Source organism: Emys orbicularis, chromosome 11, assembly GCF_028017835.1.
Source record: "Emys orbicularis isolate rEmyOrb1 chromosome 11, rEmyOrb1.hap1, whole genome shotgun sequence".
NCBI lineage: Eukaryota > Metazoa > Chordata > Testudines > Emydidae > Emys > Emys orbicularis.
The window spans coordinates 18247972-18274874 of NC_088693.1; the positions used below are offsets into that span (position 1 = coordinate 18247972).

The 26903-nt window shown below is 39.9% G+C and overlaps 1 protein-coding gene and 1 long non-coding RNA gene across 2 annotated transcripts in view; one reads left to right on the forward strand and one right to left on the reverse strand.

Moving 5' to 3' along the window:
* Positions 1-2073: 2073 nt before the first annotated feature.
* LOC135885419 (uncharacterized) lies at positions 2074-7175 on the reverse strand. Its single transcript, XR_010561754.1, has 3 exons — positions 7106-7175; positions 4268-4590; positions 2074-2226 (listed from the first exon to the last, which is right to left on the reverse strand). It is a non-coding gene; the product is annotated as an uncharacterized LOC135885419 (long non-coding RNA).
* Positions 6997-26903, forward strand: part of RAB3GAP1 (RAB3 GTPase activating protein catalytic subunit 1) — a 43593-nt gene continuing 23686 nt past the window's right edge. Inside the window, exons 1-8 of the mRNA XM_065413106.1 lie at positions 6997-7044; positions 7131-7186; positions 9925-10000; positions 12083-12215; positions 18410-18488; positions 20486-20605; positions 22237-22402; positions 23757-23856. Coding sequence (XP_065269178.1) covers positions 6997-7044; positions 7131-7186; positions 9925-10000; positions 12083-12215; positions 18410-18488; positions 20486-20605; positions 22237-22402; positions 23757-23856 — 778 coding nt within the window. The remainder of the gene's footprint in view (positions 7045-7130; positions 7187-9924; positions 10001-12082; positions 12216-18409; positions 18489-20485; positions 20606-22236; positions 22403-23756; positions 23857-26903) is intronic.

Sequence of the window (26903 nt, forward strand, 5' to 3'; positions counted from 1 at the left end):
CTGGTTCCTTGCTGACCCAGAGAGAACAACAAAGAGAGACAAAACAAAAACCTTCCCCCACAGATTTGAAAGTATCTTCTCCCCTCATTGGTCTTTTTGGTCAGGTGCCAACCAGGTTATTTGAGCTTCTTAACCCTTTACAGGTAAAGGAGGGATTTTATGCTACCCGTAGCTGTATGTTTATGACACAGTCAATGCAAGCTGCCTGTATGTGCATCTAATCTATCTATCTATCTATCTATCTATCTATCTATGTTCTTATACCATAGCTGTGTATATAAAATCATAGGATTGGAAGGGACCTTGAGAGGGCATCTAGTTCAGTCCCCTGCACTCATGGCAGGACTAAGTATTATCTAGACCATATGAGCATGCTGGGCTCAATCCTGCAAAGTGCTAAGCACACTGGCCACAATTTGGCAAAGCATATACTGTAAGTACACAGTTCACTTTAAGCACATGAGCAGTGTTGCTGATTCATTGATGTCAGTAGGACTGCTCCCATACTTGAAGTTAAGCATATGTGCTTAAATATTTTTCTGGATCAGGGCCAGTGTGTTCAGCATCTTGCAGGAGTGAACTCTAAGGTAAGAATTTGGGTTTAGCTACTCACTACACAGTAACAGAGGAAATATGGATAGAAATCCTGGCCCCAGTGAAGTCAATAGGATTTTTGCCCTGTATAAACACATGTAAATTTTTGAGTGAATTATTCTGCACATTTTAAATGCTACATCCATTGTCCCTATATTGGGGAGTTTCTTATGCAGAAAATGTTGACTTTTCAATCAGAAATCAAAACCTGAAAAATTTCATCCAAACACTGAAATATCAGCTAAAACTTTTGGTTTAAAGTTAAAATTTTGATTTAGAAATGCTGCCCCTTTACCTCTTGGGGGTTGCAGTTTGGTGCCTCATGCCTATGTTATTTATGAGTTGGCTAGACTCACCTCCCATGATCCATGACAGCATAGCTCCCACGTGCACAAAATAGTCTTAACTAAGTGGAGAATCAGAGCCTGTTTTTCCAGGAAGAGATATTTTGACTAGGCTCATTCACAGGAAGAAAAGTACAATGAAAACCTCTACTTAACTACCCAGTAAGTGCTGAAGGAGGTGTAGGTCACCTTGCTGTGTTGATTACAATAACTGCGTCTGGGGAATATGGACTGTTTACAGTTGACAGATGTTTCTCGTGCACATGATGTTTCACCACAGGGACAGCTGTCTCATTGCTATCATTCAAAAGAATATCTGATCCCTTTTGCAAGGGAAATCCAACCATCTACAATGCCATAATAGGGATATGATTACACAGAGTCACAAAAGAAGTTAGAGTTACAAACTGTTAGAGGTAGTGTGAGGATTAATTAAAGCACAATGAAGATGTAAAACCTTACACAAGTGTCTGATTATTAAAATAAAAATAATCTTAATCACACTAGCGCTATGGATTTGATTGCAATAGGCTTGATGGATTCTCTCCCTTTTATTCTCTGAATAACAAATAATGAATGGTATTTCTGTTTACTTTTTCCAAACCTGAAGAATATGGAATAAAATTAAAAGATTACAAGTTAAAATGAATAAAAGGAGATATTATTGATAGTATTAGTAAATATTATGGGAGTACATCCAAAGGCCCCAATTTAAGCATTATATAATTAGCCCATGGAGCTCACTGCAGCAAGATATTGAGTCAAATGTACTAGTAAGTTTCCAACAAGTATTAGCTGTGCAAAATAAAAATAGACTCTTTTTTTATTTTATTTTTAGCACCAACAATGAGCTAGGTGCAGTAAAGACTAAAATGAAAAGTAATATCTTACCAGAAGAATTTATAATCTACATAGACAATGTACAAAGGAAGGAAGAGATAAAATGTAATAAAGAACAGACTGGCTGAACAATTAATCTGAACACATTGTTTGTTCAATTTTTTGTAAGGTTTCTTTGTTTAAACAGATGCTATGGTTTAGAGTTAAGAAATTAAATTGTCTGGTTACATAATGCTTGGTGAATTGAAGACTAAAATCTGCAGGCCTTTAGGAAGAGCTGAATTTTGAGGATGATATTGAAGAGGATAGTTGAGGCAGGTCATGGTGAGATACACTTAAATGGCTGTAGTAAAATCCACATGCTCCATGATGGTCCGGAAAGAATTTCCCCCATTTAATGCACTACTAGGTACATTGTTAACAAGTGTTATAACTTCCTTTGAAGCATCTAGAATTAGTCAGAGAGACAAAATATTGAACCAGATTAAACCATTCATCTGTTCCAATAGAGCAACTACTGTGTTTCCCTACCTAATTGTATAACTCTCCTCACATATTGTGTGGGAAAACATATCCCCAGACTGTGTCTACCATAGAAAGAGGGATAAAGAAGTTTCCATTTTAATTACTCACCAGGATGAGCCCTGAATGTGGAGAGGCAGGGGCACATTTATTTTATTATTGTGAGCACAGACAGTATGCTCCATGCTATACAAGACTCAAAGACAGCCTTTGCCATGAGGAGCTTACAGTCTAAAAGACAGTCAGAGATAATACAAGACATGCTGGGAGACCTATAAACAGGGCCGGCTCCAGCATTTCTGCCGCCCCAAACAAAAACAAACAAACAAAAAAGCCGCGATCGGCGGTGGCAGTTCAGCGGCAGGTCCTTCGCTCCTAGAGGGAGTGAGGGACCTGCTGCCCCCGAATTGCTGCAGGTGATGCCCCTCTCCCTTGGCCACCCCAAGCACCTGCTTGTTAAGCTGGTGCCTGGAGCCGGCCCTGCCTATAAAGAGGTGATAACTTTGGTATGTTTGTTTTTTACTGATTTATTTTGATCTCTCTCCTTTTATATAACATTGGGGAGTAGAAGGCATCTAACAAACCACAGAAAAAGGGACCTGAATATGTCCCTTGATGAAGTCAATATACATTTGCAGTATTGGATAGTAAATACTTAACTTTGAGAGTCTCTTCAGCTGCTGTGATCAGAGCTGTACTTCCAGTTTTAGGGTGCTGAAAATCTAGGTTTCTGAGAAATTATTAAACTTTAGATATATTGCTGCTGATGATCTCCACCTCAATCTCTGAAGTTACCTCAAGGAAACCTTGGAATAATTTATTGTTCTCTTTTTTGTTCCATAATATTTGTTTTAAGATTAAATTTTATTCCACTTGTGGCAGAGATTCTTAAGTGCTTGCACTGTTTGTGTTATTAAATTATAATAATAATATTCATAGTGTTCCTTATAAAGCTTTTATCACACTAACTAGCCCTAATAATAACCTTAAATACAATACATTTTTATAGTATGTTTAAATTTTTCAGCCTAGCTATAAACACAAGGGGGGGGGGCAGGGACTAACCACTAATTAACTGTAACATTGTTTGATTTTGTTTTGTTTTACATTATGGATTCCATCATACAAGGTAACAAATACCTTTAGGTTAATAAATGTCAAAGTGGCAAAGTAAGAGTTCATTTTCTGCTTCATGCAACTAAGATCTTTGATACATCTCATTATTTTATCTCCCTTTATTTTCTTTTCAGCTGAGCTCACAGCACAACTGATGGGAATGGAAAAACTGCCTGATGTCACAACATTAAAAAAAAAAAAAAAACACAGAGAAAATGTAGGGCCCAATCCAACTCCCATTGAATGCAATAAGAATTTTCCTACTGTGTACTGTTAAACATGAGCAGGCACAGGCCCTTATTTCTTATTACGTTAACTAACAGGAAAGCATAATTCCTAGTACAAGTGCCACAGCACTCTCTACAGACTTGTTGATAGTTATCCCCATGAATTTATCTTAGATGAAATTCAAGTTTTTATAACAAATTGCACTTTTATATGGCACCTTTCATCCAAGGATCTCATAAAGTTTAAAACACAATAATATTAAGCCTCACAACAACCCTGTGGGATAGGCAGGTATTATCCCCATTTTAAACGTGGCTAAACATATACAGAGAAGCTGAGTGACTTGCCCATGGTCACACAGTTAATGAGTGCAAAGACTGGGATAGAAGTCAAGATTCTTGATTCCCAATCCTCGATGCTAATCACTGGACAACACTTTCTCTTGGTGTATATTAGCACATGCATTCCATTAAACTGGTTTTCTAAGACTATAATTAGATGGTAATCTCCTCAAGATTTTTGTCTTTTTACTTTATTGTAAATTACCATGTATAACGTGGAGCTTCATAAATAATAATTGAAAATAATAGGTTCTGTAAAATATGCTGAAACACCGAGCTTACCTAGAGCTTGTATCAAAGAGCAAGTTTTGAAACAGAGACACCAATCCGAAGAGCAGCTAAATATCATTTTTAGGTCATAGCTGTCCCTCTTCACTGGATAGCAGCTAATTCACACAGTGATTCTGTGTACTTTGATTTTATTTTCTGGGTAAACTTCAGATTGCATAGCCAACTGTGTTCCCATTATTAAAGCAAATTCTTCTAGCATAAAATCCTTCAGGCAGCCACTGCTACAACCAGACTGTTTAGTTTACAGGCTGTTGCCAAGGCAACTATCCACTGGGCATTTTGTTTGGAGAATTGTAAGTTGGAGTCTCAGCCATCTATGAAACAAAACAGGATTAAACTACATGGTAGGATTTTAGGCCCCAATTACAAAAGAGCTGTTCTAGCATGCAAAGCAGCCTACATCTCTCTCCCTTGTCTGTCTAGCTATACTTTTGCTGCATGACCTATTTTTATGGCACTTTTCTCTGGATGTCAATTCCTACCACTGTCCTAAAAATTCATTACTTCCCTCCCAGAAAAGTTCCCTGAACTCCTTGCTTCTTTTAAAAACAGCCTCAAACTAATGCATAAAGTATATCCTTCAAAAGACATTGTTTTTATTCTTATATTTCTATTTAATTTCAAATCTTTTCAAACTCTTTTAGAATAGGCAGTTCATCCGGTGGGGTGTCCTAATTAACCAGATTCTACTATACAGTATTTGCTTTCCTTTCTCCTTCTTAGAGAACTCAATAAATAATAAAAATATTATCTTATTGGATATACTGTAACAAACCCTATCTACCTATGACTTCATAGTTGTCACTAAACTGCATACTGTAATGCACCTGCAGGCTCATTCATGGTGTTGGGCTCTTTTAATCCCCAGTACAACATCCAGCCAATAGAGGACTCCATAATCCCTCCAGCACAGGAAAAGGTACACTGTACACTCTTCATAAATCCAATCATAAATCACTATTTATAAAAATGTCAGAATAACCTTGTGACACTGACAGGCCAGGTGCCAGCCCATGCCAGAGTCTCAGGACAATTCACTTGTATGTGACTATCAAAGAAGTGTTAAGTGTTAGTATGCTTTCAAATTCATTCACTCTTATGCTAATACAATCAACATCTAATTTGATCTCTATTGTTTTCATCTGTCTATATCCTATAGTTTGCTATTATATTACTTCTACATTATGTACACCCTGTAATTAAATATTCCTAGGCCAAAGGTGTGTTAATGAAGAATGTATTCAGGTGTTAGAACTTAATGCAAACTAATGGAATGAAGATCTGGAGAGGGAAAGAAGAACCTAAATACTGCCCGCAAACAAGCTTGGGTGCGAAGTTACCTCTTTCTGGATGTGTGTGTGTGTGGTGTCTTATGAGATATGTAAGGAAGAGTTGGGGAAATCTCTGTGTGTTGGATAATATATATAGGAGCAGGGTATGTATGGAGGTAGGGTCATGTACGTATAGAAGGGTGCATTTCTGAGTGGGTGAGGGAGGACATGTCTCTCTGTGTGTATGTAGTGGGCTGTCTCTGTGTGGAGCGGCCTGGGTGCATGGGAAGATCCCCATTGGTCTCTGAGTGTATTAGGTTGGGGTGTCTCTCCCTGTGGCAGGGTGTCTGCGGGGATGGAGATGTATCTGTACGGGGATGAGGGAGCTGGGCTGTCTGTGTATGTGGGGTGGGGGGGTGTACGTGTGGGGATGATAGGGCAGGGCTGTCTCTCTGAGAAGTGATAAGGTGGGTGAGGTAATATCTTTTATTGGACCAACTTCTATTGGTGAGATTTTCGAGCCACACAGAGCTCTTCTTCCTCAAAAGCATGTCTCTCTCACCAACAGAGGTTGGACCAATAAAAGATATTACCTCACCTACCTTGTCTCTCTAATATCTTGGGACTGACATAGCTATAGCTACACTGCATAAAATCTCTGAGGAGACTGTGAAGATGGAAGGGACATGCTGTCTTTGTACGTGGATGGGTGTGCGTGGAGATGAAGAGGCAGGGCTGGATCTAAGGACGGGTGTCTGTGTGGGGGGTAGGGTTGTCTCTCAAGAGGGGTGTGTGTGAAGGGGTGTAGGGGCAAGGCTGTCTCTGAGGAGGGGTGTGTGTGGGGGTGTAGGGGCAGGGCTGGTCTCTGAAGAGGGGTGTGTGTGAAGGGGTGTAGGGGCAAGGCTGTCTCTGAGGAGGGGTGTGTGGGGGGGTGTAGGGGCAGGGCTGGTCTCTGAAGAGGGGTGTGTGTGTGAAGGGGTGTAGGGGCAAGGCTGTCTCTGAGGAGGGGTGTGTGGGGGGGTGTAGGGGCAGGGCTGGTCTCTGAAGAGGGGTGTGTGTGGAGGAGTGGAGCGGAGGGGTAGGGCCGTCTCTCAGAAGGGGTGTGTGTGTGTGTAGGGGCAGGGCTGTCCCTCAGGAGGGGTGTAGGAGCAGGGGTGTCGCTCAGGAGGGGTGTGGAGGAGTGTAGGGGCAGGGCTGTCCCTCAGGAGGGGTGTGGAGGGATAGGGCTGTCCCTCAGGAGGGGTGTAGGAGCAGGGGTGTCGCTCAGGAGGGGTGTGGAGGAGTGTAGGGGCAGGGCTGTCTCGGCGACGGGAAGGGAGATATCGGACTGGACCGAGAGCAGTGGGTGGCTCTCTGTGCGAGCCCCAAAGCTGGGGACATTTCCAATGGCTCTCTCGCCGTCCTTCCCCACCCTCCTGTTCCCTTCCCCCGCCAATCTCCCGTGATCCTATGCGCGCTACTGCCCAGTGGCTGCACAAGATGGCGGCGGACAGCGAGGTGAGTTCCCCGGCCCCTGCCCGGCCCCCCCGGCGGTTCCTCCTAGCCCGCCCGCACTCACCGCCTCTCCCGCTCTCTCCCCGCAGCCCGAGTCCGAGGTGTTTGAGATCACGGACTTCACCACCGCCTCCGAGTGGGAAAGGTACGAGACCGCCTCCCCGGGCTCCGCATCTCTCACCCCTCCCCTGTTGCGCGTCCTGCCCCCAGCCCGCCGCCCTTCCCTGCGGTAGCGTCCCCCCCCCCCCCGCTTTGCAAGTTTAGGGGAAGGGGCCCTCAGAGAGCGACCGAGTGTCATCCCGGATGGGATGATTGCACAGCGCGCATCCTCCTCCTCCTCGGCAAGCTCTTGCCTGCGCTCAGGAACCCCTGGGAAAGGCACTGTGGCCTCCTGAGTCCCGCTCCTTCCCCTGAGGCCCCAGCGTCGTGGCTCCACACGCCTTAGCGTTTTGGGGACAAGTTTCCCTCTTCTGTTGTTAACCCCGGAGTGTATCTACTTGTGGGTGTGCTGGCGTAGGAAGCTGGCAGCATTTTCACCGTCCTGTTGCGTAGGCCTGTTCTGATTCCGTCTAAATGATCCCGTAGTAAAATAACCAGTGACTTCCTGGAGCCTTGTCCCTCCGTGCTTCTCTCACTGCTGTCACCACTGAAGGAGAGCCAACAGTAGGGTGTCTTTCAGAAAAGCTAACGTAGAGACAGTTCTTCAGAGCAGGAACTGCATTTTGGTGATATTACTCCACTCCGAACACAGTGTCACTGCTTAATGTGCAATATAGTACATCTCTACCCCGTATAACGCTGTCCTCGGGAGCCAAAAAATCTTGCCGTGTTATAGGTGAAACCACGTTATATCGAACTTGCTTTGATCCCCCGGAGTGTGCAGCCCCCCCCCCCCCCCCCGGAGCGCTGTTTTACCGCGTTATATCCGAATTCGTGTTTTATCGGGTCAAGTTATAGCGGGGTAGAGGTGTATTGAAATGCCAATAAAACATACACGAGGCCTAATCCCACTCCCAATTAAGTAAATAGAAGTAGGATTGGGGTGGTGGTGGTGGTGTGTGTGTGTGTCCTTAAAGTGAACATATTAATGTAAAGTACCAGAAAATAGATTGTAAAGAACAAACTTATATTACCTACATGATTTTATAGGCCTTTTCCATCTCTAATTTTTATGATAGAAGCGTAGTCCTCTTTCAAAGTTTTATAGTCTGCTATGTGTTAAAATCTAAATTTGGGTTGCTATTTGAATAATCCATGGTATGGAATTTTGTTTGTTTAAAGTGAATATTTATAATTGAGTCATAATATTCAGAGGGCTTCTGGTGATTACACTAAAGTTTCAAAGAATGAAGTCTGTCAGGGAGAAAAGTACATACTAGAATCTGTCTTCCCATTATTTTTAATAACTAGTTTAAGTATGCATTTTCACCTGTTGGGGACAGAACATTACTGTTTGCAGCTAGTGTTAATTTATTGACTTTTACAATTGTTGGCTTGGTCATTTCCCTACAGAAGGGATGTGGACAGATTGGAGAGAGTCCAGTGAAGGGCAGCGAAAATTATTAGGGGGCTGGGGCACATGACTTATGAAGAGAGGCTGAGGGAACTGGGGTTATTTAGTCTGCAGAAGAGAAGAGTGAGGGGGGATTTGATAGCAGCCTTTAACTATCTGAAGGGGGGTTCCAAAGAGGATGGAGCTAGGCTGTTCTCAGTGGTGGCAGATGACAGAATAAGAAGCAGTCTCAAATTGCAGTGGGGAAGGTCTAGGTTGGATATTAGGAAACAGTATTTCACTAGGAGGGTGGTGAAGCACTGGAATGGGTTACCTAGGGAGGTGGTGGAATCTCCATCCTTAGAGGTTTTTAAGGACTGGCTTGACATAGCTCTGGCTGGGATGATTTAGTTGGTGTTGGTCCTGCTTTTAGCAGGGGATTGGACTAGATGACCTCCTGAGGTCTCTTCCAATCCTAATATTCTATGATTCTATTATTTGGATTTCCAATATTTCTGAGCATAATGAAATCAACTCGGGAAAGTGTTCAGAACCGTATATTGTGAAAAATGTTTGTTAGCTTACTGTGAATTACAAAGCATGAATTCAGTTTCTACTAAAACTCACCCAGAAAGTTCAGATGACTTTCTAAACTAAGAATAACTTTTGAATCACTGTCACCAGAATCATAAACTAAAATTACAGCTTTATATCTGTATGGTGTGTTTTGTATTTTATTTGTTAGTTACAACTTTGAAATATTTGAGAGAGAGATTTCCTGCTCAGACTCTGGCCATCATTCTCTGTTCCATGCTGCCCTTTTTTGTTCAGATACTGAATGATGTAAGCAGCACTGTATTGTACAGTAAATAGGTTATTTTAAAATTAACTTTCCAAGTGTACAATTCCTGAGCTGGTCAGTGAGACAGACAAAATCATTCTGTTTACAAATTATTTAATGTTTACAATACTATCTGGGTACATGTAGGTACACCTCCCCCTCTCTGCTCAATGGAATGTTTGTGCCTACATCCTGTAGATCAGATTGTGAGCCCCTTATTTTAAACTGGTTATCAGTGAAATGAAAATCTGAATGAAGTGTAATTTCCCCTGAAATAGAACTACTGAGTGGAACTACTTATGTGAGTAACAACTTACCAGTGTAAATAAGAGGCTCACAATCAGGCACTCTGAGAGTAAGACTTAGTATAAATGAAATAGAAAAAAAATTAGTATAAAATCCTAAAATAAGTTAACAATTTTTTCCCTTGTAATGAGTTGTACAGTGCTCATTTTTCAGGAATTTCACTGTATTGTACTGTGATTTTTAGCGAGATAAGGTCTAATGTAGACACTGTTTAGGAAATACTAACAATTTTTCTCCCCACTAGATTTATTTCAAAAGTTGAAGAAGTTTTGAATGACTGGAAACTTATTGGGGTTTCTTCAGGCAAGCCCCTAGAAAAGGTCAGTTTAATTGCTTATGAAATTCTGTTTTATAATTGGAAATGGCATGGTATAATATATAGTGTGCATTCATGTTTACACTTCAAATTTCCTTGTATTTGGCAGACTAAAGTTTGAGGTTACTTACAGCAAGAACAGTTTTCAATGGGAATTTTACGTGCAGAAATGAATCTGTGTGGTCAAAATTAATTATAAAGTTATGATTGGGAGAAATTTTCTCCCAAGGAAATGTTATATTGGTAATGAGTAGACCTTTATGTGTGCTCTTGGGTTCAGAGTGGGAAAGGTGTTGTCCAGGTTCCCATTTCAGTTCTCAAGCATCTCTGATTTTCCTCCACTCCATGGCACTTAACCTTTATGATGCACGGATAAAGGTGTCACATTACTCCTCAGAGCTAGTCAGTATTTGTCAGTATTTCATTACAGAGGATGCAGTTGTGGCTGAGGCACTCCACTCACCCTAAGTATTTGTTAGACTTTGAGGATGTCTACAAAAACAGCGGCGCAGCCGAGAGCTCTTCCGTTTGCATAATAAAACAACCTCAGTGAACGTCAGAAGCTGTGTCAATAAGGGAAGCTCTTCCGTTGACATAGCATTGTGCACACGAGTGCTTATATTGGTGTAACTTGTGTCATTCAGGCGGTTGGTTTATTCACACCCCTGAGCGGCATAACTTATGCTGACATAGGCTGTAGTGTAGACATAGCCTGAGTCTTTGCAGCCTTCCTTCTCTGAGCCCAGTACACCAGACAGGAAACTACCCAGATATCCTGCATAGCAATGCAGAGAAATTCTTCTGTACTGGGTAGGCTGGCAGCTACATATTCAGAGGGAGTTTTATGAAACTAAATGTGGTGGTCAGCACACAGTTTTCAGGGTTAAAACTTGGTTATCTAATCAAATACTTTCAATCTTAACTATTAATATATTCCTACACCTTAAGGTTGAACTTGTCTCTTGAGTTATCTAGTCCAATAGTCTAGTGATAGAAGCCCTATAACAAGAAAGAGAATGGTGCAAATCAAGGAATCCTCTAAATAATTTTGTTTAAGCATTACTATATAGAAAAGTAGAATTGTTGTTAATCATACATATGCAGTGTTACATTGTGATATTTACAGTCAGCATTATGCAGATACATTATATTTTAAATAATGATCTAACTACTGTTTCTTCATCTGAAACTTGATTGATGTTTGTTTTTCATACACAGAACTATTTACTGTTCTCTGAAGGATAGAATTGTGTAATTACTTAAAAGTGAGGTCAGATTCAAGATGAATATTAGAAATGGAAAAGTATTTCACACCAAATATTGGAACCAAGCTGTATACAGTAGACGTAATCTCCTAAAGGAGCTGTTTTGTCTTTCAGCACTGCACTGGTGAACACTCTGAAACCTGTGATTTTGTAGGAGAGAAATACAAATGCCTTTGAATTGCCAGATAATTCTATAGGTTATTTAGAATAACCAGACCTTTGAAATGAACATACTTGATCATAGCAAGATTTGTTTTAGTATTTTGTTAACTTTGTAAAGCGTTTTGGGACTCCTTTTTTATTAATCTATATAAAATAAGATACTATGTAAAATACATATTTATTGTCCACACCAGAAAGATTAAGTCTGTAGGTAATACTTGCAATATACTTAATTGCTGATCTAAGTTCCCTCTAAGCTGTGCGGACACGCATCAGGCAATCAAGGGCTGCACAGGGGGAGAAGTCCCTTTCCCTCAGTCCCAGCTGTGGCCGGGGAGAGGGCTGGGGGGAGTCCTCTCTCCCTGCTGCAGTCCCGGGGCAGCCTGCACCCCAAACCCCTCATTCCTAGTCTCACCCCAGAGCCAGCACCACCGGCCAGAGCCCTTACCCACTCACACGCCAACCCTCTGCCCCAGCCTTGTGCCTCCTCCCACACTCCGAACCCCTCGGCCCCACCCCCGCCACACATCACCTCCATATTGGTGCACATAACAAAATACATTCCACACATGGATGTAAAAAATGGGAACATTGTTGTTGATGAAGATTAACCTAAATCTCCATGACCGAATAATATCTTATCCCTTTTCAATATGCAGGGTGTATACACCACTGGAATATGGGAGGAGAAATCAGATGAAATTTCATTTGCTGACTTCAGATTCTCCATTACTCATCATTATCTTGTGCAAGAAGCCAGTGACAAAGATGGGAAAGAGGAGTTGGTAGAAGGTAAATAATTGTTCTTTTATATGGTAAATATGTGTAGGGTAGATGGCATTCAGAAATTACTCTTCACTGTATCATGATAATGTAGTGTGAAATTTGCAGCACATTAATTTGACTTGCCTAGAAACTTCAAAGGTCTGCAGATTATGCTCTCAAACCACAAGGTGCATGTCTGTTTAAAATATTTTGGAAACTAGTTTCCATGTAGTATTGTTAGTTGGTTCTCGCCAAAGAATTTGAGTTATTGTTAGGTTATAAATGTTAAGGTCCTTAAAATTCAGCTGTCTGCCTGTTATCTTGGCATAAAAGGCAAAAATAGCAAGTGTTTTGTATGTGCACCTGTATACACTTTTTTTTTTTATATTGCATACAAAAAATGGTAGTGTAAGATCTTTAAATTACCTAATGTTATCTGTAGCTACTCATTCTTGTGTGTCTGGTTATATCATAGCTAAACAAAACAGATCAATTTTAAACGGACATTGTCAGGCTTGACAAGGTTCTTTTTTATTGTACCCAACTAACTTTTCTCTTCAAATTTCCTCTTTATTCTGGAAAAAAAATCTCGAAATTATGCACAGAATAAAAAGTGAGATGCAAAAAATCAAATAGCTTTTTGGAACAGCTCCTTACATCCAATAAATTGATGGCTCTGTATTTGTTACATTCGTTTCCGGACAGGTGAACACTGCATCTTTTCACAACTCTGCCTTCCTGTCATTGTCATGCAAACTATAAGACTAACAGGATTCTTATTAAGCTAATACCGTGACTGTTTTTTTTAAAAAAAAAGAGAGATGTCAGAAAAGAGAGATGTCTCAGCATGTATGTATATGTGCATGAACTAAAAAGAAGCTGGAAAAGCATTAACTTTAACTCTAGGTACTGGCCGTGAGACTATATAAATAGTTTTATTCATAATGACAGCATCCCTTTATAACAATACTTTGCACACTTATTCCTTTTATCAGAGGATCTCAAAATAATCCCATGATGCAGGTATTACCCCATATTACAAAAGGATAAACTTTGGCACAGGGCGGTTAATGACGTGAGTTCCCATTGACTTCAGCTGAAGCTGGAATTGCTTGGTACCTGTGAAAATCAGTCCCTAAAATACTTTCAGAAGGTTGCACAGTGTGGGAGTTGGGGGCTAGAATTTGGAAAACCTAGATACCCAATCCTCCATTCAAACCTCTCGTTAACATGAGTCAAAAATCATTTTGTTGTCTTCGGTTTCAGTATATTCCATATGTTGAAATCTGCTTTAAAGAACAGTTTTAATAAAACTTGTGGATGTTTGGAACAGTGTTGATCACTCTCTTACTAATATCTCTGGGAGGAAACCTGAATCTTATGTTGGGTTGGCTGTTTTTAAATCTAATGTAAATACTGAATGTTAGCATTTTGCGTTAGTGAAACATTATGGTAGTGATGAAAGAACATATTGTAGCCTAACAGACATACCAAAGCTTTATAATGGTATGTTTTGTTCACTATTACATTTACTCTCTTTGGCATGTTAACAAATGCTGCAGCAGAATTAAAGCTGACAAACCTGCATTGTTTGTTTATTTTATTTTGAAAAGGACGTGAATGTATGTAATTACAGTGTTTCCAACTACAGTGTCCTCTAAACTTTGATCTTAGCTCCAAGGAGCCGAGAGGTTTCTCATCCCCATGTAAACCTTAAAATCAGAGTACAGTAAATTTAACTCCTCACCATTTACCCACCAACTCTAAAACACATGCCTCAGAATTTAGAACTATCAAGAACAAGAAAATTTTCAGTCTCATTATATTAAGTAACATCTCAAAGCCCCTGAAGACTTTTCTTCTTTTTCAGATGATAGCCAGTACATGCTTGCATTATTTGATTGGTAATGTCCTTCCATGGACGGTCCCTGTCCCAGCTCTTTTCTGATATATCTTGAATAATGATTAGGAATTACCATAGCAGGAGCATCTACTATTATTGTGATTTCCTTAATGATGTGTTTTAACACTTTTACAGATTAAGGCAAGAAATATTTTTTCCAAAATATTTGGTAGCTATGCCTTCTCAGTAGAAGAAAGTCCCTTTTAATTTAAAGTTACATTAGTGCTAGTGAATGTGCTAGACTGACAGCTGTGAAGGTTGAGATGAGGTATGATATGGAGCTGTCGAGTGATGCCATTACAATAGAAACAGGGATAAACAGTGACACCATCAACATATTAAAATGATCACTTTGAAATATTTACATTAGTTTCTGTTAGTTTAATGACCCTCTCTTACTATTTCAAGACATAAAGTTGGATTTCTCTGTGACCTTAAAGCATCACAATGACAATCTAAAAGGTAATAATCTAATAATTTGTACAGGTATTGAAACGTGATAGCACTGGTGACATTTCTAGTCAACATTATCATCATTTTGTTCATCATTATGATCTTTCATGAGGGTGCATGGGTTACCAAATTCTTAATTGTCTTGGCATGTACACAGTTCTGTGCAGGGAAGATTGTTTTGACTACAGACACAGTTGATTGTGCAAAGACCCCTACTGGTACAGGCACAAATAAGGTCTTGTAGAAGCTCAGATGCTGTTGGGTCCTTGAAGAATACAGGAAGTAGTTCATCGCCCCCGTTTTTCCATCCATGTTGCAATGGTAATCCAATATCTGTTTTACCTGTGTATGAAGACATCCAAATCTTCGTTTACCAAAGTGTTCTTAAAAACTATCCTCACATGGTGGAAGTTTGGCCAATGACTTGTGATAGCTAGATTGAAGTGCAAGCAATTCAGGTCTCTTTTCTTTCTCGCTGTGGTCATACAGCTCTGCTAACATCTTTTTTGCTGCAGAAATTTTGGCTTGGCCCCGGGAAGTTTGAAACTCCCTTTCCCTTTGCTTGTAGATGTGGCAGGGAAAGCAACCAGACAGCAAGGGTTTAAAAAAAAAAAATGCCACGAAAGAAACAAGGAAGTAATGGGGCTGCTGGGACATGAAGCAGTGCAGCATGGGGCACTGAGCAGGGACCCAGAAAGCCTTCCGCTCACCCCTCCCCCTTCCCACAAGACCTATCGAGAGAGCTGCACTGTGGGATAGCTGCTCTACAGCGCCGCTCTCGTTGGCGATGGAAGTGCTGCTAGTGTAAACACTCTCTGACGCCTGAGGAATTAAGTGAGTACGTAAACCAGCGCTTTTCTTTCACTGGTTCCCTATCACCGGTGAAACTTACAGCGCAAAAACTCTAAGTGTAGACATACCCTTTGTTACATGCTCTTAGATCATGAATTCTTTCAGGTAGGGCTTCCAGATGATGCCCTAATTCAGCTTTGTCTGTTCTTCTCATTGTTCCATCAGTATGGAAAAGGGACATAGGCCCAGGTCCTGTTGAATGACTAAGAACCTCATCTCTGCATCTTGTTAAGGACAGGGCTCTGTGGAAGACCGTTTCTGGACTGATAACTGCTGGGATTGTCCATTCCTTGCCAGATATTTGTTTGCTCTCTGTGTCGATGCAAGAGTTGTTAGTGTGGATGCACTCTGCTGACACAAGGATCTAGTGTGGACATGCATCAGCGGTTTTAATTAAAGTGGCATAACTTTTCCGACACAACTTTGTAGTGTAGACAAGTGGGTTACTGGTTGTTGTAATGAGACATAAAAGCATTGTCTCTGTTGAGCATGATCTTTGGTGTCTAGCAGAATTATGAATTTAAGCTCCTATGCTCGTCTTTTGAAAGTGTTGTGTAGATTTCCTTTGACAACGAGGACTGAGAGATCATATATGGAAGTGATCATTTGTGAAAAGTGTTCATCCACAGGTGATAGGGTTTTTTGGTCTTATGGTTTTTCCGTGAGAGTTCATTAGAAAGTGTAGTGATTGTCTAGTTTCACCCACCTAGTTGTTGGGGCATTTGATGCACTGGATGAGATGCACCACATATTGTGATATGGGTGTGTAGGGCCCATGGATCATGAAAAGTATGCTGCGGGGGGGTATTTATCGTTGTAACAGTGGAGATATGGCTGCGAGTTTTGCATATGTTGTTCTGGCAAGGTCTGGTGCCATTTTGAGTTGGTTTGTCCTGGTCTATAGGGAGCTTGCTTCTGATGATGAACTTGGTGAAGTTGGGGGTTTATTTGAAGGTCAGAAGAGAGGGTTTTGTCACATTTTTCTGGAGATTCTTCCTCAAGGTGGCGCATGAAGAGGTTGGCATAAAGGGGAGCCATCCTAGTACCCATGGCTGTTCTTATGTTTTGGAAAAGTGTGTGTTGAATGTAAGTTTGTTATGGATATGTGAGGATGAAATGGATGAGTTTGTGTTTGGATTGGATATCTGACTGTTGTCCATTGTTTTCTACATATTTGAGGTAGGCAGGTGATGCCTTTGTGATGACGGATGATGGTGTATAGCAGTGGTTCTCAAACTTTTGTACTGGTGACCTCTTTCACATAGCTATCCTCTGAGTGCGACTCCCCCTCCCCCATAAATTACATGAAATAATAAAATACACGAACAGCAGGAGATGGTTCTTCATTTTTTTTTCTGAAGTCCTTCTGCAGAATATTGTCTCGTTACAACAGTCTGTAACATACTAATTCTCCTTTGTCCCATGACTGCAGAGATGTTAATTGCCCACTTTGTTTTGAAGTTCAACATGTGTTATGTTAACTCCTCATGCTTAACAATTTGTTCCACCTTTTATTTAGATGTGACACTCTGATTACCTTTCTCAGACCTGAAGACGAGTTCTGTGGATCTCAAAAGCTTATTTCTTTCATCAACAGGAATTGGTCCAATTAAAGATATTATCTCACTAATATTGTCTCTCTTGTATCCTGGGACCAACATAGCTACAACAACATTGCTTACAATCTTCTACCAGGCAGACTAGATGCTACATTGTATGTACAAAAGCTTACAAATGGAGAAGCCTTACTTTTAGGAATTCACCTACATTTATATCTAGTCACAATGCAACACAAACTATGGGCACGCCATCTGCTGGTGCACAAACTTCAGTGTGAGACTGATCTGGTCAGCAAATTTCAATTGAAAATACAGAAAACTATTATCACTTCTGAGCTACTTTGGCAATTAAAAATATGAAAATATTTAATGTCAGTATATTACAAAATGTTAATATTTGCTATATACTAAACTTCACCATCTCTGGAAAAAATACTTGTCCATGCAAATTTAATACAGATCTTTTAATACATTGTTGTTTGGTAGCTTTGACCAATAAACACCACAGTAAATTGTTGAAATTAACAAACAGTAAATACTGTTGTCATAGTCATGCTGCAGTGTTATTGGAACTGTGCAAAAAATGACACTTTTCCACTCTGGGTATCATTGTTTCACCTTGCCTACAGGCCTTATGGCACCACTTGACAGCTGCACATTATACCTCATCTAAATGTACATAAAATAAGCTTTCAAATGAGTGTGTGTGTGTAGGTGTAGGTGTGTAGGGTGGGTACATTAAACTCCAAAAATATGGCCCTTTTTGGACAACTGCCTCACAGCTACAAGGAACACATACCATTGAGTAGTAACAGTGCAGAGTTGAATGCAGTGAGTTGAGCATTATTTTTAATGGTCATTGTCAGGGTAACTACACCTAGATTCTGTGGTGATTCTGTGCTGGTCTATTTAAAATAGATGGATTAATAGGGCCCAATGTATTGCCTACTTTCAGAAATTGCATTAAACCTTAAAAACTAACATTCCTCTGGCCTTGGACACCCAAAAGGCAATAAATAGACTTTGTGCAAATATCTCTTTTTACCTGAAGGTATCACGTAGCATGGACAGCTACCTGCAGGAGGTCCTATGGCTGTGAATGATGGATCCCAGAAATATGGTGGTTACAATATAGGGCCTCAAGGAGGGAGGAAAAATATGAAAGCAGTAAAAACAGGAAGGCAAACTCTAGGGCCTTAATAGGGATATGAAGTTTTTATTACTATACTAGGAATTAAATCTGCTGTGTGAAAAAACATTGAGGTAAAATTGATTTTTGCTGGAGAAAAGTTTTCTGTTCCAAAGATTCTGTTCTAATATAATGAACCTCAAAAATGTCTTTAAAGAATAAATCCAGTTAGAGAACATTTTCTCTTTACTTTTCACACACAACAGATTTCTGCTTGACGCTGTAAAAATATACTGACACTTAGCTTTATCAAATTGTTTCACAGATGCCCTTCCGTTATCTATGCAAGACTTGCTGTGCATGGACAATGATTTTCCTCCTAGAGCCCATTGTCTAGTGAGATGGTATGTATACATTCTTTATTCTGTTTTCTTCTATATTACAGGTAACATTTTAACATATCATTTTGGTCAATTTCATGGTCACAAGATTTTTAAAATAGTAAATTTCATGATTTCAGCTATTAAAAACCTGAAATTTCATGGTGTTGTAATTTTAGGAGTTCTGACCCATAAAGGAGTTGTGTGTGTTTCGGGGGGGGGTGGGGGGGTGGGGAGGTTTGCAAGGTTATTGTATGGAGGGTTGTGGTACTGCTACCCTTACTTTTGCGCTGCTGCTGGCAGTGGCACTGCCTTCAGAGCTGGGCAGCTGGAGAGCGGCGGCTGCTGGCCGGGAGCCCAGCTCTGGAGGTAGAGCTGCCACCAGCAGCGGCACAGAAGTAAGGATGACATGGTATGGTATTGCCACCCTTACTTCTGCGTTGCTGTTAACAGGGCGCCGACTTCTGAGCTGGGTGCCTGGCTAACAGCCGCAGCTCTTCAGCTGCCCAGATCTGAAGGCAGTGCAGAAGTAAGGGTGGCAATACTGTGACCCCCCCCACCCCCAAATAACCATATGATCCCCCTGCAACTCCCTTTTGGGTCAGGCCCCTCAATTTGAGAAATGCTGGTCTCCCACATGAAATCCGTATAGTATTAGGGTAAAAAAGAACACACAAGACCAGATTTCACGGTCTGTGACGTGTTTTTCATGGCCATGAATCTGGTAGAGCCCTAATCATAATATGATGATTTTCAGTGATCAGATTGGGTATTCATTCAGCATTCATTGTGTCAAGATTTGAGCCTTACAAAAATAAGCATCACTCAGAATTTGGAATATTTTAGCTAATTTTAAAGTAGCTAATGGTTTAAATTAAAATGAAAGTGAAAAGCTTTCAGTGTTTTAAAATCTTCAAATGACACTTAGTGGAATGTGTACTTAAATTCAACATGTTTAAATATATTTCAGACTGAAGTCTTTCAAGTATTAGTTTCTTTCATATCAGAACAAGCCTTATATTGAATAAAATTTTAAGATGTATTTTTGTCATTCATAATTTTTTGTTATGTTTGTACTACAGTTAAATAGGCACTGTGTTCCTTTTGGTTTCTTCACTCCTTTCTGCAGTGAAGCAGAACTAGTGCTATCACAAGTTTCTTTGTGGCCAGAGTATGATGTTACAAACTCAGGATTGTGTCTTGGCTGCAGACTTGGGTAGAAGGAGAATGTCTTTATTTAATTCCAGATCACTTAAAGAATAGGAATGGAAAGCAGAAAGTTATTGTCAAATAAATTGCTCTTTGCATAAATGTTGGGTTTATTTACCTTCTTCTATTTCTCCTCCATAAGAATTATGGTTAAGAAAGTAATATAGCCTCATGCAAGCTTTTATGTTCACACTAGGAATAAATGAAAAGCACAGCGATCTCTGCCAGAGTGAATAATACATGCTGTCGTTGTCGTCGTCTTCTTTTTTTTTTTTTTTTTTTTTGCTGGCTGAATTTCAGATCGAGTACATCACTGCACATTGTTGCAGGGTACTTATCAGTTGTCTCTAATGTATCTTTTGTTTAGAACAGTGGTTCTCAACCTATTTATCATTGTGGGCTGCATCCAATACTACCTGTATGGCCCTGAGGATATCGCATGGGCTGCAGCTCTGTGCTAATTGGGCCGCAGGTTGAGAACCCCTGATTTAGAATATAAGTAATAACACATAATATGCTCTGGTACACTAATTGTAAAAGTGGTTATATAAAGAAGAAGAAGTTTTAATGTGTAATTTTAAAAATATTTGAAAATGAATTGAAAATCCAAAATGCACTTTAATAGTTTGGCTTTTTTTCAGGCCTCTTAAATATTTAAGTCCATGCTAATTAATTGCCATTATATTACTACCACAATGCGCACTAGTTAAGTAAATTGGTGACATCTGTACTCTAGCCTACCTAGGACTGACTCAAGAATATGCAATTATTTGTCACATGTAACTTGCTACAAATGTTACCTTTTTTTTTAGGTATGGCTTACGGGAATTTGTGGTTATTGCTCCAGCAGCAAATAATGATGCAGTTCTTAGTGAATCCAAATGTAACCTTCTTCTGAGTTCAGTTTCGATTGCATTGGGGAACACTGGTTGGTAAGTGAAGTGCTAAATGATTACATGTCCAGATATTACTTTCATTATAATTTGGAAGATGCTTCATAGTAAGGAAAAATATTAAATTGATAGTAACAACATATAGTGTAGACTGTCTGATAGTGCCACAGAAAGAAACAAAAAATTGTGTCTCAATGGAAATGTGGACTAACCTTAATAGCAAAGGATTCTTTCAAAGATAATTAACATTTTAATGCACTGAACCATATGTATGACTTCTGTTCCATAGACTTTTCTTGTTTTAAAATACAAAAAACCATAAGAGTAATTAATTGGTCTACAAGACATGATTTTCATAGAAATGTAGGTCTGGGAGGGACCTTGAAAGGTCATCTAATCCAGCTGTGTGTGCTGAGGCAGGTCCAGGTATACCTACACCATTCCTGACAGGCGTTTGTCCAACCTATTCTTAAAAACTTCCAGTGATGGGGATTCCAGAACCTCCCTGGGTAATCTATTCTAGTACGTAACTATCCTTAGCCTTAGAAGGCTTTTTCCTAATATCTAACCTAAATCTCCCTTGCTATAGATTAAGCTCTTGTCCTTTGTTCAGTGCACACCGACAACAATTGATCACTGTCCTCTTTTTAACAGCCATCAACATATTTGAAGACTGTTGTCAGGTTCTCCTTCTTCTCATGACTAAATATGCCAATTTTTTTTTTTTATAACCTTTCCTCATAGGTCAGGTTTTCTAAACCTCTTATTTTTCTGGCTGTCCTCCAAATTCTCTAAAGTTTATCCACATCTTTCTTAATGTGTGACACCCAAAACTGGACACTATATTTCAACTGTGGCCTCAACAGTGCTGAGTACAGTGGGACAGTTACGTCCCATGTCCCCGATACGGCACTCCTGTTAATACATCCTAGATTGATGTTAGCCTTTTTGTAACTATATCATATTGTTTGCTCTTTGTTTATGATTCACTATAACCCCCAGATCCTCTTCAGCAGTACTACTGCCTAGGCAGTTATTCCCCTTTTTGTATTTGTGTATTTGATTTTTCCTTCCTAAGCATAGTACTTTATTTAATTTAATCTTGTTGATGTCAGACCAATTCTCCAATGTGTCAAGGTCATTTTGAATTCTAATCCTGTCTTCCAAATTACTTGCAACCAATCTCAGCTTTGTGTCGTCTTCAGATCATTATTATCCAAGTAATTAATGAAACTGAATTTTCTCAGTATTTAATATAAATTTAATAAAAATTTAGTTTATAAAATTATAAATTAGTTTGTTCACAGATCTGATGGCATAAATCTGCTAAAGCTCCTGAAAATATTCTTACCCTTTATTAAATCTCCCCAAATCAGAATTTAAGACAAAATGCTTGGTAAAATGTTACTTATGACATTGAAGATTTGATGACATTACTACAGTTTGTTGTACATTCCACTTAACTCTGGTAGTGGAAGTTGTATTTTATGACCTCTATTTTTTAACTTAACCATTTTTAATTTAAACCCAAGTACCAGTACATCGTGGTGGTTTTCTTTATATCTCTGTGTAGAATTGTCTGAAATTGCTTTGACATACATACTATTAAATAGTTCTGAGGATGTTAGAACAGTGAACATTTTTTAATCTACTGCTTCAATGTTTTGCAGTCAGGTACCATTGTTTGTGCAAATACATCATCAATGGCGAAGAATGTATGTTGGAGAATGTCAGGGCCATGGAGTTCGAACTGACTTTGAAATGGTTCATCTTCGTAAAGTGCCAAATCAGTATACTCATTTATCAGGTCTGTTGGACATCTTCAAATCCAAGATAGTAAGTATGTGTGTACTAGAAATCATGCCATTTAACCAAGTGAAATGTAGGCTATTTCTTTTTAAATCAGCAATTTTTTAAAAACTTAAGGTAATGTAATCGTTAAAGGAGATGAAAAAGGGCCTATGCTTTAATCAGCATTGTCTGCCTGTTTTCCTTTTAGTTTAATTAAAAGCTCTACTGACCTTTTAAAAATAAAGAACAGTCATACTAAATTGCTAATGTGTGAGTACTGTTTTGAATAATTTTTTCATTAATTCTTTACTTTCTAATAGTACGCTAATTCTGTAGCCTCCTGAGTGACACAAAACTCTAAATTTACTAAGTACTTCACAAATATGTGGTCCCTGCCTTCAAGAAATTATACTCTTAAATTCCTCACTCCATTAGTGAGGGAGAGCGTGGGGGGGAGGAGAGATGAAGGGCACCGTGACAAGAATAAGGTCACATGCTTACTATAGTAAGGTAGACACACATCTTGATGGGATTTTTTTAGTACCTTTCTTTCCCCCATCTCTCCTCATAGTGAGATAATGAGAGTTAGTTTCTATTAGAAATTTTCCTTGAAAGTTTGATAGAAATCACTTAGATCTTTTTGACTATGGTAGGAATGGGAACATATCTATTCTTCTTTTAACTCTTTAAGAAACTTTTCAGACTTTCTTTGCACTTGGATACTCCAGTTCATTTCACATGGGCCATCAAGCACCAGTCAGACAGTAATGATTTTCATTATTATCTTTGTGTTGGATTTGATCTAGTGTCAAAAGATGAAGAGTAATGTATCCTATTACCAACCTTCTTCTAGTTTAGTCCCCATTCTTGTGTGGATTTGAAATAATTTTCTACTTATTTATGCACCCACATTATTGATGTCAGTGTAGCTGTCATAGAACCATATTCTTTTGATGTTATTCAGGCAGTGAGTCTCATTGAAGTCAGTAGGATTGCTGACCTGAGTACAAGATACATGATTTGGCCCATGTTTTAAAAGTAATCTAATTTGATTCATTTTTATTTGTGAATTTATACTATCTGGCCTATTTTTATACTGTACGGTATATTTTTATATATTATAGGGAAAACTTGTGTTAAAATTAGACCAGTTATTTCTTTTAAAGCCAAGTGACTGAAGTGGACAGTGTTAAATAGCCTGCTTGGGGTTGAAACTTTAGAAGAGATTGTACTGAAATAACAACATCTCACATAATGTTGAAAACCCATTCTTCACTTGTTTTGTTTTTTTTAAACAGAGTATTTTAGTTTCAAATAAGTGAAGTGTGAAGAGTATTATTGTAACTCTAGTTGATTTACTTTAATTCATTTGTAGTGTTTCTTTACATTTATTTTTTAGGGATGTCCTTTAACTCCACTGCCTCCAGTAAGCATAGCTATTCGACTAACGTATGTTCTTCAAGACTGGCAACAATATTTCTGGCCCCAACAACCACCAGGTAGGAGATTCATGTGCATAGTGTCTTCAGGAAAATTTTACATTAATTTATAGAAAACAATTAATGTAAAGAAAATGTTTATAATACTTGTATGTGACTTAGCAGAATTTTGCAAAACTATAGTAGCCGTTCACTAAGAGAGAAGCATATGAATATCTGTGGGTTTAAGAACAATTTTATGATGTTTAAATCTGATCAGTGCAGTGTCTTTTGGTCTTTTGGCTGGAAAACCACTTGGCTTCATTTTTCTCTTTGCACTTTTCCTTGCACTGCAGACTGCTGACAAAATAAGCCCACAAATATTTCCATACATATACATAAAAAATAATCAGACATTGTTATTGGTAGGAAGGGATAACATATTGGTGAGATAAAAATTTACTATTAAAATTTTAGCACTAAGTTGGATTCCTTTAATCTGGCAGTGTTGTAATGCTATAGAAACTTTCCCAGGCTAAGGCAATTTTTCATACGGTCTTCATTTTGTCTGAAAAGATTTATTTATTTATTTATTTGTTTGTTTGTTTGTTTTTGGATTCCAAGGTTAAGTTATTGGGTTGTTTTGGAATAAACTTCCCTAAATAAAGATTTTCATTTTATAAGCATTTTGACTAGCAAACCTAGCTCTAATATGTAGGGGAGCAATGAAACTTTCTATCTTCAAAGTCATCTCAAATGGACAAAGTAAACTGAATAAACGGAGAAAAATATTTTTCTCTGACTTTTTTTTGTTTTGGTAATTCCAAGTGTTACAGAAACCGTAGGTAAAAGTTTAAGACAGAAGTTGTGACTTTAAGATGATGTGTCTAAGTTAATTAAAATATAAACACAAATGGTCCTACAATGGCTACATTTTTAAAGTATTAGGAGATGGGAGAGCAAAACATGTTAAGATGCTTATTTCTCACCCCCATCAGTTAGCTGTTATTTTATGCCCATGACTATTTACATCCCTTAGCATAATGGTTTTTATTATTATATCTAATGTAATGTTAGATGTTTTTACATATTGGGGAAGCCGTGTTGCCCAGTGGATGGAGCACTAGATTGAGACTCTTGGAGACTTGGGTTCTCAGGATTCTCCTGCTATGTCTACACTGCAATTAAAAACCTGCAGCTGGCTCATGTCAATTGACTTGGGCTCAGGCTAAGGGGTTGTTTAATTGTGGTGTAGACCTCTCATTGGGTCTTGGAGCCTGTGCTCTAGCCCACGCCCGAATGTCTGCACCACAATTAAACAGCTCCTTAGCCTGAGTCAGCTGACGCAGGCCAGCCACGGGTTTTTAATTGCAGTGTAGACCCTCCCAGCCCAAACCTTGCCTAGCAGGTAACAATCAGTAAACTCCAGCCCTCAAGTTCCTCACAGATCTCTCTGCTTTGCACAACCCCTATTACTGTACATTCACAGAAGATATTAAGTGTGCTGCTCCTTTAAAGAGACAGAAAAAGCATCTCGTTATCTTGACTGGAGTTAACAATCATTTCGATTCAATCAAAGCACTGGGTTGGTTTAGATAAAAAGTAAAACGAGTTTATTTAATTAAAAAGTAGGTTTTAAGTGAGTTCAAGTATAAAGGATAAAAATAGAAGGGATTACACAAAAGTAAAAATATGCTAATGGCTAAGACCTAACTTAACAAGCTGCAGTCTTTGGTGAGGAAACCGTCTTAAACAATGTTTCAACAATAGCTGATTAGCTCTTAGAATCCCCAGAGTCCAAGGTGCTGGTTTTCCTTGTTTCCTTAGGTGAAGGATCACTTGGGGGTTCTCTGCCCCTCTCTTTATAGTCCAGGCTACCTTTGAAAAGTACATTTCTCCAAGTTCATTGACTGGTGTAGGCTGTGTGGCTGTTCCTCCCTGTCAGTCTCTAAGGGAGGCCATGCCTCCTCACTGTTGTGTACCTGTAAAGTTGAGCTCAAAGGGGGGAATTAGCTACACCTAGTGCTCTGGTCCTCTGGCCAGGCAGAACAGTAAGGCAATCTGAGTCCCAGGCCGCCAGGGCGGGGCAGCAGACAGTTAGTAGGCTCTGGCCTGCAATCAGGGAAGAGCAGCTGAATAGTATATGAGCCTCAGGCACAGTTAAGGCAGGGCAGCAAAGCAATGGGTAGGCTCCGGCCTGCAATCAGGGCAGAGCAGCTGAATAGTATATGAGCCTCAGGCACAGTTAAGGCAGGGCAGCAAAGCAATGGGTAGGCTCTGGCCTGCAATCAGGGCAGAGCAGCTGAATAGTATATGAGCCTCAGGCACAGTTAAGGCAGGGCAGCAAAGCAATGGGTAGGCTCCGGCCTGCAATCAGGGCAGAGCAGCTGAATAGTATATGAGCCTCAGGCACAGTTAAGGCAGGGCAGCAAAGCAATGGGTAGGCTCTGGCCTGCAATCAGGGCAGAGCAGCTGAATAGTATATGAGCCTCAGGCACAGTTAAGGCAGGGCAGCAAAGCAATGGGTAGGCTCTGGCCTGCAATCAGGGCAGAGCAGCTGAATAGTATATGAGCCTCAGGCACAGTTAAGGCAGGGCAGCAAAGCAATGGGTAGGCTCCGGCCTGCAATCAGGGCAGAGCAGCTGAATAGTATATGAGCCTCAGGCACAGTTAAGGCAGGGCAGCAAAGCAATGGGTAGGCTCTGGCCTGCAATCAGGGCAGAGCAGCTGAATAGTATATGAGCCTCAGGCACAGTTAAGGCAGGGCAGCAAAGCAATGGGTAGGCTCTGGCCTGCAATCAGGGCAGAGCAGCTGAATAGTATATGAGCCTCAGGCACAGTTAAGGCAGGGCAGCAAAGCAATGGGTAGGCTCTGGCCTGCAATCAGGGCAGAGCAGCTAAGCAGTTTAGAAGCCTCAGGTAAGAGTGAGCACCAGTACAGTCTAGAGGCTCAGGTCAGGATGCCTGAGGAGCGAAGGTTTCTGGCCTAAGGAGCGGGAGTACTGCCACCCCAGGAGCCTGCCCAAATCCACTGCATCACAACCCAGGGCCCTAACAGTATCCGCCACTGGGTCAGAGGGGGTCCAGCCGCAACATGCTGACCTTGTATCAGGCTAGCTGCCAATCAG